Below are 21,988 nucleotides of genomic sequence, written 5' to 3'. Positions count from 1 at the left end.
GAGAGAGAAAGAGAGACTGTCTGTGTATGAGTGTGTGCACTGTGTGTGTGTCAGGGCTACCCAAACGTTCTGACTTATACAACATTTCGAGGTTGAATATGAGTAAAGAAAATCACATCGACACAATAACGCGGAAAAGTAAAACAGGCACACAGGAAAAAAAGCATGACCTTGCAGTGACACCCTCGAACCACCTGGGACACATACAGAATAATAGATTTGATTTCAGGATAAGACAGGATTATCGACCTTAACCTCGAGCATCGACCACGTCTGTCGTTGAATCAAATAAATTCTCATCGCATCACACCACGAGCTAAATGAAAAGTATCTTATTCTGAAATCCATGCAAAACAAAAAGAAAAAGCGAAGAAGCGACGAGCAAAAGTGTGGCAGCAAGAAGCCAGCTCTTTCAAGGACACCAAGTTAATTATGATCTCTGATAAACCTATCACGCCCTGATTGAACACAAAGAAACGTTTCCGCTGTAATTGGAATGACACCAACGAGTGGTGAAACGCATTCGTTTGTGGACCCAGTGTAGTAGTGTATCGTTCTGAAACGGTGCCACCTTAATTCCATATCTGTCTGATACAGAAAATGTGCAATGGTTCGTGTTCCTTCTATGGAACAAAACTACTTCTTGTATCTCTATGGATAGACGTATAGTGTAATATTATACAAACAACATTGATACATAAAAGGAACCCATCCCACCGTATACATTTATTTTCATTCGTATTAGTTGGTTATGTAACAAAAGATTCATTTCAAAGAATTTCCATTTTACCGCCCGTCAGCCCATGAACGCCTAAAACCTTATATGGTCGCTTTTAGGGAAAAGTGGGCTATCCCGAAAAATGCAATTTCGAGAAAATCGAAGGTAGTTTTTGCCCCTTGTTCAGTTTCATTAAAAAAACAAGGAGAGTTTTCTCTATAACTCTACAAATATACACACCAAATAAACCAAACGCCTCCTATAGGTAGGGCAAAGCCCACTTTGGTGCAGATGTTAGATGGTGCGCTCATATAATATTATAAATATGACCTTATACAGTTGCGAGCGTAGTAAAATACTCACCAAAACAAAACAAAAAGATGTTAGAGTGCTTTCCGTTTCTTCGCTTGTTGTTTAGGCTTTGTTTGATTTGTAGTAGTAGCATTAAATTCGCAATGTGAAGTTATAGCAATTTATTTCTGGAAACCCCCGAAATCTGGGTTAGCCCGCTTGTCCTTAAAAGCGACCATATATAACAGGGACGTCAAAATATAGAACAAGAACGCACCTTCAGCACACCCTCGCTTCATACAGAAAGGGCGGAAACTTTTCAGTGTGTTCACCGTAGGCGTAATAGATATTCTCAAAGATGTTATATATGGTGCACTCATATAATATTATAAATATGACCTTATACAGTTGCGAGCGCAGTGAAACACTCACCAAAACAAAACAAAAAGATGTTAGAGTGCTTTCCGTTTCTTCGCTTGTTGTTTAGGCTTTGTTTGATTTGTAGTAGTAGCATTAAATTCGCGATGGGAAGTTATAGCAAAATTTATTTGATTCAAAGACATGACACGACTACCGATGCTTAAGCAAGGCTCGAACCGATACTGTTTTGGGATCAAACTCATTCTCACAACAGAGCAAGCATCGTTGTTTAATCCACTACATACATGAAATCAATATATATCTCCGATATATATGTACATGTATTTTTATATATTATATTGTTCAATATTAGATCATATCATACTATACATCATATCACATCCTATCAGATCAGATCAGATCAGATCAGATCAGACCAGACCAGATCATGCTATAGTATCATATTACAATATTTTACATTATACTACAATATATTAAATCATATACCCTTATGTTATGTTGTTTTTTTAAATCAGTGTCTGCAAAGATAGCCAGAGTTTCAGATTGTCCGTGACATACTTAAATCAGATCGAGTGGTACGATAAGATGAATGCGAATACGAAACAGGGAACCCAAATGTCAGGGTCTGCTAGAAACTCACCAGAAAACAGGAGAGGGAAGGGTTTGTAACTTTGCATCATCATAGTTTGTTTTCTTCTTTCTTTCTTTAATTTAATTTTTTTCGTTTTTCGTGCATTCTTTTGCTTGAGGTGCGGAGATGCGGCGATATCGGGGGTGGGGTGGGGGGGGGGTTGAAGGTCAGAACACGCTACAACATCCCAGTGCAATTTTTCGTCGCTTCAGGTGTTTCCCGTAACATTTCAGGGGCATATTTTACCGAGGTAGCCCGGCGCTACACAAAAATAAATCTTCTCGACAACTCAATAAATTATCTTGTGTTGATGAAAGACAGTTCCCTGCTTGGGGTTTTCGCCAGTACCATGTTTCTGAAGAAGTTATTTAAGGAAACAAAGAGGGGAAAATGGGTGCAGGGTGCGTAGATGAAAAAAGTGGGGTGTGTGGGGAGGAGGGCAGGACAGGTGAGTACAAAACGACAGGAGGCCGGGAGTAAAAGGAATGTAATGTAGAGTTGTAGTTGTAATGTATAATGAGTCTGCACGATAAGACAATATCAGAAAAGACGAGATTCAGATTTGCTGGGGGGTTTTCACACCAGACAAAACTGTGAAACAAGGCTTGGACAAATAACAAATTAAACAGAAGCAGGCATGCGAGCATTAAAACCAAGCATGCATTCTGGTTTAATTGTAACCTTGCCATTGGAATCTGAATCTTTCTGCATGCAAAATTGAAATATTCTTACATATAAAACACAACACAATTTAAAAGCTATCGGCGTTAAAAAGGTAAAGCAATGTAACTGAAAAGGGGGGGAAAAAAGTATTTGAAACCTGGAGCAACATTAAATTTCATAACGTATCATACATAATGGGTTACCTTAGGCTCCATGGCACCTGTTCCTTAGCCAGAGAATTCCATGCCGCGCATCACAGACTGTCCAAAGGCTGGATGCCACTACGCACTCCGTCCAAGGGCCACTCACCACCAGCACAAAGAAAAGAAGAACGTCTCTAAACCAGCTCCTCACTTCTCTCTACCTGTAAAGAAACAAGAGACGGTGACTGATCCGCCTGCGGTGATGAGCGGTCAAGCTAACTGGAATTCCTTTCTCGACAACTAGGGCAAAACTGTCTAACGACACAACCACGACTTCCCGGCAGGTCAAGCCGATTAGAATTCCGAGCGTGACAGTCTAATTCAGAACGTTCAGCTATCCAGTACTGACTGGCATCCTGGCCGGCACGCCAAATAGCGATGACAGAAAGGAAGTAACTTGGCGACGCCGGTCAACTAGTGGGTCGTACAAGATTTTAGAGAAAAAACATGAACCAACAAACTGAACGTTGTGGGCATCATGTCGCACAGACAAAGGACAGGTTGCCTGTGTGTGCGTGCGTGTGTGAGCGAGACAACGAGAGGGCACAACGAAGGTTCCCACATTCAGCATGGCAGTGCCGACTGACTTCACATACTCGGGGAAAGACAGCAATGTTGACAGAAAGCGTTAACACCTCTCCATGCCGGGAGAAAACAAGCGTTTGAGGACGGTTTTAAGAACCAAACACACAACCACCTTTCTTTCACACCTAACTACAAATCCAATAATAGCCAACATAGCAGCTCACTATCTTAGTCATTTGGCAGAAAAGGTACCAAACACGGCTTGGTGCAGCAGTAACACAAATCGCGCATTTTTCTCCGCCTAACGGACATAACGGACGGTCATAATAATCATGGCCTTCGGTACTGGCTAGTCTCGTCCGCGTGCGAACAGCTGGACCGGCCAAGGTGAGGTCAAGACCTGGGAGGAACACCGCCGACGTGTTATTTCTTCGTATTAGCAAATTCCGCACGGCGTTACGTCAGCGGCTTGGTACAGCGGCATACCAAGGAAAACTTGAACTTTCAAGTCGCAGTCAGCCACTAAGGGGACCACAAAACTACAGCAATAGTGATGGCGACACAGACAGCCACTTGAGTTTCTTTATACCACTGTGCTATAAAAAGACTAAAATTATTCCGAAAAATTACGGAAATCTTGCCTTGTTAACGGCGGGTGAACATGCCCAAATTGCACATTGTTCGCAAGTCTTCTCCCCTGTCTTCATCTGACTAATAATCTTGCCCTTTCAACCCCTTGCAATCAAACTTATAAAATGGAAACATGATGATAATAATAATAATGATATTAATAATAATAACAACAATGATGATAATATAAATAATATATAACATTTATATAGCGCCTTTCCAAAAAAGTAGCTCAATGCGCTTTACATTGGAATACTCATTTTCAAAACTTTTCTTATTACTTCCTTTCTTCTCATGCAATACATATATATTTATGCACACACACACACACACACACACACACACACACACACACACACACACACACACACACACACACGGACTATTTTCATTCAGACATAGGCACAGAACAACAATAATTTTTAAAAATAACGTTAAAAGCTTATGAAGAATAGGCTGATGAAGATGATGATGACACATGTAATGATAATTGCATTTATTTAGCGCATATCCACGCTCTACAGTATCCTCTATGCGCTTTACAAAAATTATTATTACTCCAGTAGACCCTAGAACACCCAGAGAAACATTCTCTGCTTCCCGGCAGGAAGCATACAGTGCAAGCTGCGTATTGCACACACTAAAACACTAACAACCTGACAAGATCTTTCGCTGTCTGTAGCAAGGTGCCCATTTCAACGTTTCATGAAGTGAGGAAAATGCACGCAAAGTGCCTGTCTCAGGGACACAACCTCGGGTCCCTGAGAGGATTCGAAACCACGACATAACGGTTGCAAGTCCGAGACTATTAGGACAACGACCAATAACTACAGTGTCCTACCGATACTAATACCAGCAGTGGTTTCGTTTAAATCCCAAGCACTTCCAAAGAACACAGGAGGGCATGGGATATGAATACCTCGACAGGCGCAACTTTCTCGGTGTCGGAGGTATCATTAATTCACCTCAACCCTTTCAGCATAGCCATGGTACATTTTCTCCCTCATTACTTCGTCTCTCTCTCTCTCTCTCTCTCTCTCTCTCTCTCTCTCTCTCTCTCTCTCTCTCTCTCTCTCGGACCAATCTACATTTAACTGAAGATACTTTCTATACCGAATTAGACCACCATCCAGCTCCCAAAAAAAGACAAGCTATTTCCTCCATGTCTACCGACCGGGAAAAGCCGTTGCTTTAAGATTGTTTGTGAGTCTGCATTCTCTCTCTCTCTCTCTCTCTCTCTCTCTCTCTCTCTCTCTCTCTCTCACACACACACACACATACACGAGCGCGCGTACACACACACACACACACACACACACAACCATGCAAATACAGGGGCACACACCAGTATCCACGACAGTTAAAGAAAGACAGCACGAACAAGTTCAAAAGAGAAGACACTTTCACTTCAAATCTCAACACACACTAAGGGAAATCACCATCTCCAAGCTCAAGAAGCAAATATGTTAGCCTCCCCTTATAATATTTTCTTACATTTACATAATGTATTTCACCACAGTTCAACGTAAAATCAGATCTCATTTTCTTTAGTACTCGAAAGTTATTTATTAAGGACAAATCTTTTGAATGAATGTAGATGTATATGGCATGCATAAACTCGTAATATAAACATGTGGGTGTATCACTGAGATCTGCCCAGAATGAGACGGCTAAGCTTATTATTTCAAGTTGCGGTTTTGATTTTTGTAATAAACGATTCAAAGTTGGAATTCTGCAAGTCTTTGTCAATTACCGATTACTGGTACGTGGCAATGCACACATTGATCTATTTAACCCACTTCTTTTCTCAGCTACATATTATGGATCGCAACAAACTACTAATTATTACAGAGAATAGGCCTTCAGCTTATTTAAATCATCTACCATTCTTTGATGAGATGGTCGGGGGTTGGGAGGAACGGGGACGGGGGGGGGGGGGTGTTCTCCATAACTATATCCTTCAACTTCAACGGAAGATAACAAAAGCACACGTAACTGTGGAATTATAAACTACAAAATGTTGAAATTCCGTTTATGTTAGACTCAAACCCAGTTGGCTGTTTTGGAATCAATGCCCTTTTTTTAATGGGGGGCTAAGTAGCTCAACAGGTATGGTCCTCGCCTGTCAACCTGGAGGTACGGAGTTCAATACCCGGTACGGTAGGGTAGGACCGAGTATTCAGTCTTCTCAAATATGAAAAAAAAAAATTTCGGAGGTCCTATTTGGAAGTTTTACATAAATATCCCTTGGTGGTTCTAAAATATATTAAAAAACTTACCCTTACGTCCTTTGTTCTGGCAAAATTCAAAATTAATTCTCATCTAAGAACTAAAGCAACTCTTGTCAATAAAAATATAGCCCCAAAGCAGAATCGGCAGATCTGTGCAGTGACAAAAGGCAATGGTACAAGCATTTATTTTTTATAATGTCTACAAGAGTACAAACATTAATCATTGACAGGACTGTGATGTTGACAGGACAATGATGTAACTCATATATGTTGATAAAAAGAACTTCATATAAGTCATATAATACAACATGGGTCAAATTACAGTCCAACCATCCGTAATGGAAAGCTGTGTAAGATAGTAGCCTGTCATAACGGAATCTCTGCTCTCCCCCCCCCCCCCCCCCCCCCCGATAAATTCCTCTAAAATTACCTCTATAACTCAGGAACCTAACACGGAAACAGAAAGAGAAATTCCTTCCCTTTGGAGGGTTTTTTAACCTGTCTAAGACAGAAAATTTTTCCATTCAGCACTGAAATAAAACAAAATTATTAAGTCTGGTTCCTTCCGCTCTAGCTTGAAAGCAGCCATGCCGCCAGATGTGGAAGAGGAGTAGGTTTGCGGTTTGAGGATAGATGTTACCCAATGCATCCATGGGAGCTTCTAGTGGTGCAGATGGTCAGGGTGGTGTGGGTGAGAAATCTCACCAGTGCCTGTGAAAGTGTTCAAGTGGTGCTCCAGCATGGAAACTTTCATGGGAGGCCAGAGAAATGAAATTACTTTGACCAGTGCCTGCCACCCTGATGGTACAGCCAGCCAAGAAAATAATACTTCCTGTGCTTATTTACACGGACAGGTAGGGCTAAGGGTGGAAGCAAAGGAGACACTCAATCGTTTCTGTTTTTGACAGGTTAAACAATGGTCCTATGAAATGCAAGCACTCCTGGCAAGGATAAGTGGGACTGGCGCATGAAATCGAGAGAGCTAAGATAGTACTTGAGAGGTGTGGGGTTTTGACCTGTGCTTGCCGACCAGACAAGTGACCCTTCAGCCCACGGGCTGGGCCTTTGAAACCCCCCTCCATCTCCCCCTAAATCCCCCCGTCTAAGACGGATTTTTTTTTTCTGGCTCCCTTAAGATTCTGTCTTACACAGGTTCAACTGTATATGGTTAACACAGCGCTACACAGGCAAGCAGGAAGGATAAAAGCTTATGATAAACACAGGTGTAAAGTGAGCTAGGTACCTGCTGAAGTAAATGATTTTAAAGAAGCTGTGGCAAGCAGGAATAAGTTCCTTTAAGAAAAATGATTATTTAGATCGTTATCCAGTAGAAGCTTCCAATCACAGTGCATGGATGGTTTAGGGACAACAATACAAGGCTAATCAAACCTGCATGCACTGATTTCTCATAAAAGAGGGTATGGACAAAGGGGTGGGGTGTGTTCGAACTGCCTGCTGATATTTCAACAAACAATGATAAGTGTCTTGACGTTATAGTGGTTGTATATGTCTGGCCAAATGAAGATGTGAAATCTACCATGAGGGTGTATTTCGCAATTTTTATGCAACTCATATAACTTGTCCATTAAAGCATGCGCTTATATAATAAATCAATACACTTCCGGTACCACATATTATTATGAATGAGGTAATGATTTAAGACAGGCTCATGAAGGGATCGAACAATAAAAAAAATTTAAAAAGCACATTTGTGTGAGTGAGAACAGCAGGCTTTAAGGTTGGATATGTCAAGGGGACATGCAAATGGTCCATCCTCCTATTTAAAGACAGGCCAGCGATCAAGAGTAGTGATCAATAGAGAAGAACATGCCTGCCTTTAATATAATAATACTAATAATAAAGATAAATATTAAATAATAATACTAATAATAAAGATAAATATTAAGGCTTTCAGAGCGGGGGGGGATGTTCATTTGTCCAAGACAGAAAATGTTTTGCCTACTCAGCCCTCATCTGAGAAAAAAACTCCCGAGTATGGTTTTTATTCAGTCTAACCATTAATTTGTGCCACATCGTCAGGCAAGGAAAGGGAGGGAGGCAATTTGCCAAACTGTTTGGGGGTAACTCTGTAAACACCGCCTGAGCAGGGCAGATAGGGTGGTGTGAGCATAAAATCTCACCATTGCTTGCTTGTGAAAGTGTGACGTGGCACTGAACTCCAGCACAGAAACTTTCCTGGGAAGCCAGGTATGAATAAATTTGACAACTTCCTGCCGCCCTAAATATTACATTGATGGGCGGGGATAGGGGTGGAAACACAGGAGACGTTCAATTATTTGCTTTTAAATGGTCATACAGAGGTCTTACTAGATGCAAGCACTGGTGGCAACGGATAAGAAATGATCTCACCACGAATGGCCTGTACAAGACAGAAAATGTTTACAGCTAGATAATCTATATTTCTTTTTCAACTCCATCGTGATTCCGTCTCAGCTTCCCAGAAAGCATGAAGTGCAAGCAGCCAATTAAGCGCTTAAACACTAACAAACTAACAAGATCTTTCACTATCTATTGCCTGGAGCCCATTCCCACCTGGGTGAAGTGAGGAAAATTGTTCTTGAAAGTGCCTTTCCCAAGGACATAATACAGGACCTCTGACTGGGTTCAAACCCATGACCTTTCAGTTGCAAGCCCAACAGTCTAACCACTGAGATTTGCAGAGATCTTGAGCCCTTCTTATGCAAGGGTGGTATCATAGGGCATAGACTGGAAAATATGAGATCAATTTTTTAATAAACTTTACTGACTTAATTTAGGCAACTGGAACAAAAAAATAACTGGCTACTGCAATGCAAGAGACCAAGTGATGAACTGATGATGCCCTAAATTCCATTTGTTCATTCAGATCTTGAGATTAGACAGTGAAATCAACCCTGAACTACTGAATCATCCATAAGCTGATATAAAGACTAAATATAAAACTACAAGAATTTAATAAAATAGCATGCAACACTAAAGTTGTTCACTTTTGTCTGACTGCAGCTTTAAAACACAGTAAAATGAAATTGCTCTGTTCAATCCTCTCCGATCTTTACATACAGGTATAAAAGTTGAATGAGAAACAGAATCTAAAAACACATTTTTATTAAAAGGTCACTAACGTTCCGCAACATTTTCTTTGATGTTAGATTTAATCGGGTAAAAAAATAATAACGATTTACAGTATAATACACACCTAAAACATTAAAAAGTTCACATATATTTCCTCAATGACTCAATAACACACTTTAATGCAGGTCTAAACCAGACGTCTAAACAAGCTTTTACAGAAATGTGGGGGCAAGGTGGTGTCGCTGTCTCAAAAAGAGCAAATAATTACAATACAGTAATTCTGAGAGTTGTGGTGGTGTTTTGAAATACTCCCAAAAACGCCAGTCTTCAGTGCTTGTGACTGGTGAAAGGGCACAGTAGTCAGTGAGATAAACTAATAAAAAAGCAACAGCGAGCACCAAGCACACCTCTGAGATTGGCCCAAATATGGATGATGTATTTCCGCCATCTGTTTTTGTCGTCTTCCGGGGTTCCTCAAAGACTCTAGATCTAGGGTTTCCCTCACCAGTAACTGTTGACAAAATCTCGCTGTGTTTGGGTTTTTTTAGTTTTTTTGTATTAAATTAATTTTGTTATCTTTTCAAACAATCTCAGCAATTCTTGTTCCAAAAACGGAGTGTCTACGTACACGGTAACCGGGCGCGTAGCCTCAGGGTCTACTTACACGGTAACCGGGCACGTAGTCACAGTATCTACGTACACGGTAACTGGAAGATCCAAGGGATAGTTCACTCAGTCAAAAAGAGTGTCACTATTATTGTTTTTCACACAAGTAGGGTAGATTCTAACTTTGTTCGCAAAGGTCGCGCTTTTTCGAAGAGGGTGCACTAGGGTCAACCGCTCTATAGTCCAGCATGATACCCACAGAATTTCATAACAGAGCGTCCAGTAAGCCTTTACTTTCGCTTTCGTTACCTCCCAGAAATTTGTCAGTAATTGTCTGATAACGCAACAATTATAAATTGTAACAGGCAGGTTCGGCATTACAACGTGGTGTCGCCATGAAAATAAATCAATATTTGTCACTGTGTCATCACTTATGGGGGCAACATAAAGAAAAGAAAGTTATAATACAAGCGTCTTGTCGGGCTCGTCACTGTGACCAGTCAATGAACCTGCGCGCGCTCTGAGCGCTTCGAAGTACAGGACTCAGGAATGGGGGGAGATTATTGATTTTTTTAAAAGACGCACTCGGCGATACAGGGAGGACTGGACGCAACACCAGAGGACAAAAAAACTGAAACTGGAAGCAAATATATTTAATGTTTAGAATTTTGATTACTACTACAGCTCTCTGCTAAGTAAAGTGTGTGTTGCTGCAGGCCTTGTGTGAAAACGGCCTAAGTGCTCGCGTTTCATTGGACTGGTGACAGTAAATTAGATCTCTATATTTTAGCTTTCTGTACAAGATTTGCAGATTTTCAGTATCACTGCATCTTGACCTCCCACAGTTCTTACACCTCTCACACTGAATAGGTCTACTTGGGCTATTCTACAGTACTTTGAGTTTGACAATTAATTTTTGTCTTTCACTTTTATTATTATATTATACATATTATAAGATAAAATTGGTTTTCAAAATGCTGTGACAATCTTTAAATTTTTTGATGGCTCATGATTATTATAGCTAAAATCTTGAATTTTTTGCCACCTTGTTTTGTACTATGTCACATCCTTTGGTGCAGAAAAGCAAACATTAGACCAAATACTATAGCCTGTGGGTGTTGACCATGCCTATTCCCCTTAAAGATGTACTTTTCCATGTTTGATTTTGACTGTTTTCTCTTTTCCATTAGTTTTAATATGTCCTGGGTCATTCACTTTTTATTTGCTCTTTTAGCTTTCATATTGTTTTATCCAATGTGTATGTTGTGTGATTTGTGTGTGTTTAGAGACAGAGATAATATCATTGTGAGGCTATGGAGATTTTTGTTTATAATGTAACTACATATGTACAAAGTCATAGTCAAGTCAACTTCTGACAAACTCAACCGGTAAAGCTATCCTCATATCGTTTTATCCAAAGTTTATATTGTGTGATTTGTGTGTATGTAACATGCTATGTATTTAAATAATATATATAGAGGCTATTCACTTGTGTATATGCATGATGTGTGTGTGTGTATGTGTGTGTGTGTGTGTGTGTGTGTGTATGTGTGTGTGTGTGTGTATGTGTGTGTGTGTGTGTGTGTGTGTGTGTGTGTGTGTGTGTGTGTGTGTGTGTGTGTGTGTGTGTGTGTGTGTGTGTGTGTGTGCCTCTCCATCTCTCTCTCTCTCTCTCTCCCCCTCTCTCTCTCTGTGTTTATGTATTTTTGTGTGTGATTGTAAGTGTGGTGTGTGTAAAGATAGTATTAGTAGGTGGTTGGTGGGTGCTCTGATGTGGTCTGCTCCTTCTCTCCTATTCAACATCTATCATCCTTATCTTTCTCTTCCTTTTTTTGTGTTTGTTACTCTCTTGTAACACTAACACCTCTAATCTTCGGCACTTATATGAATGAACTTAATGTGTTGCAAGTGCTAACTTTTTCGAAAACAAAAGATAGCTTTAAGTATGAACAGGGCGCTTTGGCGGCAAGCGTAAGTGTATGCGTGGTACCGAAGCTCGATCTACTTTATAAAATTGCTTCTTTTACTACCCAGAAATTTGCCGGTAGCAGTCTGATTAACGCAACATTTGTAACATACAGGTTGTGCATTACAAATGCTGTGTCGCCATGAAAATAAATCATTGTCCTGTGCTTTCACTTGCGAAAAAATAAGAAAGTTATACAAGCGTCTTGTCGGGCTCGACATCATGGCCGGTCAGTGAACCTGTACCTCCACATCACATGTACCAGTGATCGTTGGGGTCACCAAAGTTCATTCAAAGTGTGCGCTGCGCGAAGTATAGGGCTTCAGAATGGGGGGATTATTGATTTTTTTTAAAAAGGTAGTCGGGGGGAGGGGTGGGGTTGAAGGCAACATCGGATGACAAAAACTGAACTTGGAAGCAAATTTTAGTATTTAGAATTTTGATTATTACTAGAGCTTCCTGCTACAGAAAAGCGTGCATTGGTGCAAGCCCTGTACGGAATTGGGATCCATCATACTCATACCTAGTAAGCCGTGTTTTTTAACCAAAAGGTCCGCGTTTCACTGGACGGGTGATAGTCAAGGATCTCCTTGGTGATAGTACGTTTGTTTCATTGTCCTTTGTTTTAAGAGAGGTACCTCATTAAGTGCATACTTTTTTATTCTCTCTCTCTCTCTCTTCATCTCCCTCTCTCTGTTTTCTGAGTCTCGTTCTCTCTCTCTCGTGATAGTATTAAATGTTTTGTAAACATGATCTATATTCTAGCTTTCTGTTCCAGATATGCAGATTTTCAGTCACTGCATTTTGCTCTCCCTTGGGAAAGATGACAGGGGGTAGATTGGGATCATTTTTGGGATTACATTCCGCTCACAACACACAAAAAGCGGAGTGAAAAAGGAAAAAGGTCATGGTCAAGAAGGAACATGGAGCGAAGCAATTACCGTGCACCTAGATCAAGCCCCCACGAAACAAAATACCCGGTTACCGTGTTCGGCGTAGATAATGAGAGGCGCCTGGTTGCCGGTTACCCCGTACGTAGATATTGAGGCTACGCGCCCGGTTACCGTTTATGTGACATTGAGACTACATGCCCGGTTGCCGGTCACCATGTACGTAGACACTGATGCTACCGTACGTGCCCAGTTACCGTGTACGTAGACACTGAGGCTATGTGCCCGGTTACCGTGTACGTAGACCCTGAGGCTATGTGCCCGGTTACCGTGTACGTAGACCCTGAGGTTACGTGCCCGGTTACCGTGTACGTAGACACTCCGTTCCATAAATTTACCTTCTCCTCAAAGCTGCACACACACACACAATGCACACAAGCCCGCACACACACACACACACGCAAGCACGCGCACACACAGCCCAAGCAGTCGGAAATGAGAAACCTAGTGACATAGCCCATCGCACGCTAAGCTCCGGAAGATGACAAAAATAGATGGTGGAAATATGATGTCATCAAGAATCTATATTTGGGCCAATCACAGAGGAGGGGAGGTGTGCTAGATCTAGATCTAGATCTAAATCTAGAGATCTAGATAGGTGCTCGCTGTCGTTTCATGTAAACTAAAGTCAATCGTTAGAGTAAGGTCCAGGTCCAGAGTCAGAGTCGTCAGCTGCAAACTGCAAGCAGCAATGAAAGAGTATTTTCTTTCTTCTGGATTAGTAAAAGGAAACGGATCCGAAAAGGAAATTGCCAAATACAAATGTTTAGTTAAGAAATAAGCAGCATTGAAAACAAAAATGCAAAGCAGCGTTACGTTACCAGTGCTCCAATAGCTCAGCTGTTAAGCTAAATCACCAAATTGGGTTTGTTTTCAATTTCGCCTCTCTTTGGACCTTCTTAGTGTGTTACATTACAAACATTAAATGCCGCTACTTCCTGTTCATACACAGCAGAGCAGGCAAGAGGTGAATACGAAGCCCGCCAACTATTAATTGTTAAATTTAAGTCAAAATCAGCCAAAAGAATTATTTGCTCTAATCAATATATACAATGATTTTTCCCCAATGAATAGCTCAATATAACCTTTATAATTAAATCTTCTCCTGATGAGTCTAAAAAGAGAGTCAGTCTTGCAGTCCTCATCACCTGGTCGGAAAACAATAAAATCCAAATGAGTCATCAATGTGTAAAGGGACAAAACTAAAATAAATCAATGTTCAAATGATGCACGTTGTCTTCTCCCTTCATTCTAATTATTACTATTTTTTCTCTATATATTTGAATCTAGAACCGGGGTATTTAGAATTGGGTATCTAGAATTGTATGTCATTTGCATTTTTTAAAGCCCCCACCCCCATGTCACGACTCAGCTCAAAATTAAGGAATTTGAATTGTAGGCATTTTTAGCTTCCTCGGCCTCTCCTACAACTATTTCATCGCATAAGAAGAACCCTCACTCATAAGCTTTATTTTTTCCCGCACCGGGCATGTTTGTCACCATCATTTCATCATAAAGTCAATATTTTGTTTTACTTTATCGGCCGTTTTCTCAAAACGCGATTTTTTCTATATAGTTTTTTTTAATAACTCCACCATTTTTCACCCAATCCTCACGACATTTAGACAAAATGAAGAGTTATATAATATGGAATAGATTGTTGGTGGTGGTGTCTGGAGTGTGGATTTTCACGTTGTTGTTGTTTTTTTTGCAGACTTGAACATTATCTCAGGAAAAAAATTCATTAAAAATTGGCTAATTCGTTCAGGAAAAAAAACAACATCCGAATTTTTAGATCTAGATTCTAGATCTAATGTTTGCTAAGATGCATGCAAAAAAAAAAATCAATTTCTATTTTTTTTAAAATAAATAAGTGCAGTATTCATTACGTAAAACACGTCAACAAATTCCAATATGGCCGCCTTATCCATGGAAACGAAACTTTTTCCCCAAAATTTGATTGCGGATTTTAAGACTCCTTACTATGCTTAAATATGTGTGAAATTTGATTTAAAAATTTGGTCCTCTAATAAGCGAGATAGGCTTCAGGTCCAGAAAGCCCCCCCCCCCCCCCCCCCCCCCCCTTAACGCATTGAAGAGCATCATTGGCACCATATTTTTTGGGCAAAGCTATAAAGACTGAATTCTTATATTTTCTGGAATCTTACGAGCTAAACAGAACATAAGTGCTTCGTTGTTATTTTATGTACATGTATATTGTTTTCGTTGCATCGATATGTAGCACTTTAGAGGAGCATCTTTGTAAACCATCTTTTCATGTTTGATCCTACGGTCTAAATAAGGAAAATAAAGCAAAGCAAAACAAATCCAACTGTAAGTTCTGTAAGGATACTATTCCCTAAAAACGAACTAGATCTAGGTTCAAACCACCGAATTTAGGACGAGATTGCAAGAACCATTTGACCTAATTTTGTTGATTGAAATTGCCGTAAAACTTACTAAAAAAAACAAAAACACCACAGGCAATGCAAATGTAAGCTCAGTTTTATAGATATGTTGACACAAGAGCTGATGTAACGTTAAGTTTCGTTTCTCAAATAATACGTGTAGGAAACTACATGCAGTTCTTTTAGAATGGGGTTTTTTTTCTCGAAGGAGAAAAAACTCTTTTCATGAAGCAATTAAGTATTAGAATATAGATCTATGTGAATGCCAGTATTTTGACTTCGTTTTCTTTGTGTCGCACAGAGAGGAGTAAACCACTTTGTAGTGCAGTCTTTGCTATTTTTGAAACAGAAGGGCGACATTATAATCATAATTAGGAAAACAGTTTTTCTGTCTGCTTGTTTCATAAGAATATTGTTTCGTACATCTGGATAGAACGACTACGGTTGGTGTTCTTAATGTAGAATGTATTAAGCCCCCCCCCCCCCCAACCCCCGACACAATATAGATCATTATACTTAAGAGGTGAGTCTCGACCCTGCCTGCAGAGGGGAAATAGCGTCCCAGAAGAAAAATTGAAGGAAAAATCACACGCAGGAGGGAATCAAACTCCAGTCATCAGCGCGCGACGGCGAAGCACCAAACTGCTACACCCGCCCTAGACACTGGTGTATTTGAATTGGGGTAGGGAGGAGAGGGAACATAATTATGGTAGTGTCCTCTAAGCATAGTTAAAAATGCAACTTCTTTCTAAAGCACCACCCCCCCCCCCCTCCCCCCAACCTTTCCACCCCACTTTAAGTGCAGCTACGCTATACGCACCGGCATTATGTGTGGTATGGCACTCAAACTCTTCACCGTTGCACGGAGAAGCCGAGAGTTCAATTTCCAAGTGAGAAAGTTGTCTCCTTGAGTATCTCTGTCGTCTGCTGAGATGCTTTATCCAATTCAGCCCGGGTCAGCTCTGGCGGACAGAGTCGAAGCAACCCGTTTCATGCAGGATCTAAACTGTGTAAAGAGGGGCGTTAAAAGCATTTACAATAAAACTACATATCGATTACGTTACACGAGGATTATTCACGTCCCCACAATTGACACAAGTAGGTTGTTCGAGGGAGCCACTGGTAGTCTTACTTCTTTACTTTCCTTCTGTTGTTTCTGTGTGTCTGTCTTACGTTTGCTCTGCACTAAATGACCATTAACGTGCCGGCCGATGTACTTTTTTTTATGGAGACGAATCTCCGGTTGACGTGTTAACCTGCACAGTGTTCTAGCGGTTTGTCCGCCAAGTGTTTTTCTGCTGATGCTTCCACGCGAAAGAGAGCCCTGGAAACGTTATCATTGTTCACAATTCACACTATAAGGTCAAGCGAGTGAAAACATTTATTCGTTCCAGTAGCGCATACAAGAATCAGAATGATGCATGCAACATATTTCAACCCCCCCCCCCCCCCTTCCGGGGAGGCAGTTAGGTTTTTAATCTTTTTTTCTTGTAAAAAATAATATTTTAAAAATCAGGAAAGTGGGGGCAGGGCACATTTTCAATAGATCTTTGAAATGTTGTTTCTTTTATCACTGTTTTGAAACCCCGTACCACACACAAAAAGTCATTGACCTTTAGAAGGTTGTGCACGTGATTCTTTTGGCATTGCGCTCCACAGAAAAGGCTTAGGCTTACATCAGGAAGGATGAGAATACGAGATCTTTGCATCCGTAGCATGAAATGTTGGTCGGATGCAATGGAGCATTGGGGGGGGGGGGGGGGGGGGCGGCGTCTTTTCGGATTTTGTTTCTTTTTTGTTCTTGGTTGTTTTGTTGTTTTTGTTTTTTATGATGTTGTTTTCGAGTTGTTTTTCTCTTTTGTACTGTACCGTACCCAAAACTCGCACGTTTGTGATCAACATCATAAAGACGTCCTCTTTGTGCGAGAGTTTTAAACAAGATGTGTGTATGTTACAGAAAAAAGTCAAGTTACGTGCGAAAGGTGTATGTTCGTGAAAGCACATTAAGAACAATTATATATTTCATATCTTCGGTTGAGAGTATATGTAGCTGTTTTATAAACTTAATGTGTATGGGGGGGGGGGGGGGTGTTACAATTTGTAACAATACAAGCACTGAGCACCCACTTTCAAAACTTTGACGGAGATCAGGGATTTTTCCACAAATTTTAAGACGCAGCCTGATGTTCATACACTATAGGCTTCGGAATTAGTTAACGAAAAAAGTCAAAATTTGACAGAAAACTGTTCAGGTACACAGATCATGATAGAAATTATTCCGCAAAAAGCAGCCAGGCCGAACTAAAGACGGAGATCAGGTAGCCAACATTTCCTCTTTCTTCGAAAATGACTTTTCCTAAGAGAAAAGAAAAGGTTTACACTGAATATCCTCAGATTATATATGTACTCATTTAAGTATACAAGTACAAATGTATTCAGGTACTTGAGACATGGAGAAGAGTCTATACCTCCGACATACAGAAATCACAAGGAGTCGAAGCGTTGGGTAATAGATAGATAGATAGATAGATAGATAGATAGATAGATAGATAGATAGATAGGTGGGTGGGTAGGTAGGTAGGTAGGTAGGTAGGTAGGTAGGTAGGTAGGTAGGTAGGTAGGTGGGTAGGTAGGTAGGTAGGTAGGTAGGTAGATAGATAGATAGATAGATAGATAGATAGAGAGAGTTAAGGCAGAGAGAAGAGTAGGGGTCACAAAAGATGGTAAGGACATAGATCTTGATTCAAATCCGTGTGATCTGATCAAAACTACAGGTTGCATAATATGAAGAAAAATAAAATGACTACTGTAGTTGGACAAAGGCACACTTCATTCAGCATTCAGGAGTAAAATTACGAAGAAGGGATCTCTTATTAGAGAAAAGATGGATAACTGAGAAACCTCTATCGAGAAATCAACAATTCTTTATTTTTTATAGCAATATTGTCAGTTCAGCTACACGTATCAGGATCATACAGGTATACACGGCAAGGCAAGACATAAACGTCGAGGCACCAGATATTTCCATTACAAGTTTCCTTCACCTTTCTACAACATATCAAAGGCAGTTTTGTTTACGAAAAAAAATGTTAATAAGAAGAAAGAATGAAACAGAACGGCAAATAACCATTAAAAAACATTTAAAACAAACGATAAACTCAATGAAAAAATAAGAAATCACAATAAATAGTAACAACAACAACAACAACAACAACAACAACAACAGCAACAGCAACAGCAACAACAACAACAACAACAGGTCTAACAATAACAATAATTACAACAACTACGATTTCTTCGTTGCACTACTTACACACCAAGTTCAAAGATAATTTTCATGGAAACAAAACTTAAATTTGAGCTTACTGGTCCATATAGGCTATAGCAACAGCCATCACTGAACACACACACACACACACACACACACACACACACACACACACACACACACACACACACACACACACACTCACACACACACATGCACACACACATGCACACACACAAGATACACATTCAAACGTTTAAGAAACACAGAGTGTTATGTGTTACATGTAAACTCCGTATCGCAAAGTAATGCGAATTGAAACAAAAGACATCAGTCTGATGTTACACACTTTGCATTTGAGGCAATAGTTGAAGCACAATTTTGTAAAATCAAGAAAAATGCGTTTTAAAAATCTAACAATCATACAATTATAGAAATTATCAGGTCGCATGCATAACAATGTATATTTTGGATATTCACTTGTATGACAAATCTAAACGAAGATATTAAAACATTTATCATATTAACATGCAGGCTGTAATCAACAGAGTATTTTTTAAAAGTTAACTGCTGATAAAAGTTGATTTTCACACCAAAAAAAAAGTATTCTGAGAATCGATAAAGTGGTTACTGTAAGAAATGGGCAATCCCCCCCCCCTCTCTCTCTCTCTCTCTCTTTCTCTCTCTCTCTCTCTCTCTCTCTCTCTCTCTCTCTCTCTCTCTCTCTCTCTCTCTCTCTCTCTCTCTCTCTCTCTCTCTCTCTCCCCTCTTTCACACGCATTCTTCTTTCTTCGAATAGTTGTCTCTAATAAATGTGAATGTATACTCATGATGATCATGTATTTAGTTCAAAGAGCATAATACATATACAGGAAATGGCATACATTCAATACTCATCTGATCTCTCCAGCACTTACACATTCATTCGTTCACTCTTTCCTTTAAAAAAAAAGGCTTTCTCGTAATTTATGTCATTGACATCATTGTTTCTTATGTCCCAATCGTTTCCAAAGTCGTATGGGGATGCAAAGGTGAGTGTGAATATGTGAGTGTGCGTGTGCGTGTTTGTGTGTATGTGTGTGTGTGTGTGTGCGTGGTGTGTGTGTGTGTGCGTGTGTGTGTGTGTGTGTGTGTGTGCGTGGTGTGTGTGTGTGTGTGCGTGTGTGTGTGTGTGTGTGTGTGTGTGTGCATTTGTGCTTGTGTGTGGGTGTGTGTGTGTGTGTGAGTGTGTGTGTGTATGTGCAAACATGTTTGTGTGTGAGTGTGCACACACGCATGTGCATGTGTGAATGTGTGTGTGTGAGAGAGTGTGTGTGTGCGTGGGGAGGGGGGGGGGCGGTATTTATTCCTATGTCTGAGAGGGAAAGTGTAGTCTTATTTACTCTCATCTCCTTTCATGCAAAGGATGCAAATGGGCCTAGTTGGCTTTACTTACAAATCTTCAATAATTACATTTGAGTCTCTCCTTAATCTTTGATAGTTTTATACAGAAACGGTAAACTGTGAAGAAAAACTACTTACACCTTGTCAGAGAAAGAATAAGCTCAGTTAAAAAATAAAAGTAACTTTTTGAAGGGTTAAGAGAAGATAATCAGAGAAAGTAAGAGATCCTATTTTCAATCATTTGTCTTACCCCACAATGGCATCGGAATTGACACACTACAAAAGACCATTTTGAGTTTGGGAAGAGCATGGAAAAAGCAATACAGTCAAAATTAACAGTGGGAATGAAAAGAAGTAGAAAGTACTACTGACGCCCTCCAACCAACCGCCCAAAATGCTTATCCCACACACTATAAAGAACCACTCTACTCGAGCTTCAACAACCCTGAGACCTCATAACGCTCCCCAAGCTTGGCCAACCCATAAGCCTTGAGCACATTGTCCGCCTCCTGTCGGTTCTCCGGGGTCAGTGCCCTCCGCGCGTCCACGCCGGTGTCGTGGGAGGTACCCCGGTTCACGTCAGCCTTCAGCGCCTCCGCCGCCGGACCCAGGTGCTCTCTCCGGATATCCAGCAGAGACAGAAGCACAGAGAGAGAGCGACGTGGGTTAATCATGAAGTCTTCATAGAGAATCGAACCGATGTTGAACCCTTTGTATCTGAGGTCAGCGCACTGAGACACGCTGGCTGCCCACGCTGCGGTTATGATGCCGACACTGCCTAGTTTCGTCGGGACAATGCTGGAGACTTTCTTCTCGTTGAGGAAGACGTGGTAGTAGTAGAAGTAGGAGCGGACGAACGGCAAGAAGGTGGAGAGGACTGGGCTGTCCATGATGAAGCGGAGAGCCTTCGGGGCGGGGTCTTGTTGTAACAGACTCAGGTTGGACATGAGGCTCTTCACGCTGTTGCGGTACATGAACAGGTAGCGGAAACGGGGGAACACCTGGGGACCACAAAGAAAAGATAATAAATAGTACACAATGCATCTCTCTCTCTCTACCTGTCTCTCTCTCTGTCTCTTTCTCTGTCTCTCTGTCTCTCTCTCTCCCATATGACCTTATGCAGTTGCCAACGCCGTAAAACCTCTACTAAAACAAAACTCTATCTCTTTCTCTCTCTCTCTCTCTCTCTCTCTCTCTCTCTCTCTCTCTCTCTCTCTCTCTCTCTCTCTCTCAATAATATATATGCACGCGCGCGCGCGTGTGTGCTTGACCCTGCCCGTCAGGGCTAACCTGGGCTGAGCGGGATGCAGCACCCCAAAGACAAAGATATTCGATATTATGCTGACTTCCCAAGGAGGAAGTCGAACTTAAGTCTTCCGTGTGCAATGGCAAATAGCAGTACAAGTACACTATCGACGAGCGCATCATTAGCTCGCTTGTTAACATGCTGGACTATGAAGCGGACGGCCCTGATTCGAACCACCAACTGAGTATTTTTTAACTTGGGTTGTTTTGATGAGTTTTTTTTAAGGCTATCAATCCATCAAGCTCGGTCCTGTCGGAAATTGACGTTAAAATCGGAGGTCCCGTGAAAGGGGCGTTAAAGCCTACACTAAGATATAAATCGATAAAAAGGCGGCAAGGAGACGAGTGTATTCTACTCTCTGCACGGACCATTAAGCCCATTCTTCAGAGTGGTATGTCAAAAGAAACGAAACGGGGCGAGAGCGACATGAACAATGGACATCGGAGGGTTTTTTTCAGGGTAAAAGAATTCCCAAATGTTTCACAGCTGACAGATTCCTATCTTACCTTCTTCTTCTCGGTATTAAATAGAACTTCCCTCTCAGAGATCAAGCCACTAGCTTGTGGGATAGGGGAGTTTACTTAAAGTTGGGATATATAACATTTTGTTGACGACCCAAGCATCAAATCAAGAGATGAATCAAATGAAGACATATTTTAAAATATCATTAATACTAGACCTACAGACAATGTCATGAACAGAAAAAAAATGCTTGAGACGGTGATCAGAAAGGGATGTGTGTGTGTGTGTGTGTGT

At 40.8% G+C, this 21,988-nt stretch overlaps 2 protein-coding genes across 6 annotated transcripts in view; both read right to left on the bottom strand.

Annotated features, from left to right (window-relative positions):
• LOC101848432 overlaps window positions 1-13,947 on the bottom strand; it is a gene marked incomplete in the record, with an annotated part of 130,938 nt that extends 116,991 nt beyond the window's left edge. The window contains 2 exon segments of the mRNA XM_005098227.3: window positions 2,888-3,048; window positions 13,689-13,947. Coding sequence (XP_005098284.2) covers window positions 2,888-2,899 — 12 coding nt within the window.
• Window positions 13,948-20,166: 6,219 nt separating this feature from the next.
• LOC101847584 overlaps window positions 20,167-21,988 on the bottom strand; it is a 39,048-nt gene continuing 37,226 nt past the window's right edge. For all 5 annotated transcript variants that reach the window (XM_005098222.3, XM_005098224.3, XM_005098225.3 and 2 more), the window contains exon 5: window positions 20,167-20,927. In XM_005098222.3, the coding sequence (XP_005098279.1) occupies window positions 20,352-20,927 (576 nt within the window). In that variant the 3' untranslated portion in view covers window positions 20,167-20,351. The remainder of the gene's footprint in view (window positions 20,928-21,988) is intronic.

The sequence above is a fragment of the Aplysia californica genome, unplaced genomic scaffold (assembly GCF_000002075.1).
Source record: "Aplysia californica isolate F4 #8 unplaced genomic scaffold, AplCal3.0 scaffold00175, whole genome shotgun sequence".
NCBI classification, from domain to species: domain Eukaryota; kingdom Metazoa; phylum Mollusca; class Gastropoda; order Aplysiida; family Aplysiidae; genus Aplysia; species Aplysia californica.
Note: the sequence above shows the minus strand (reverse complement) of the source record. Positions and strands in the feature narration are given on the sequence as shown.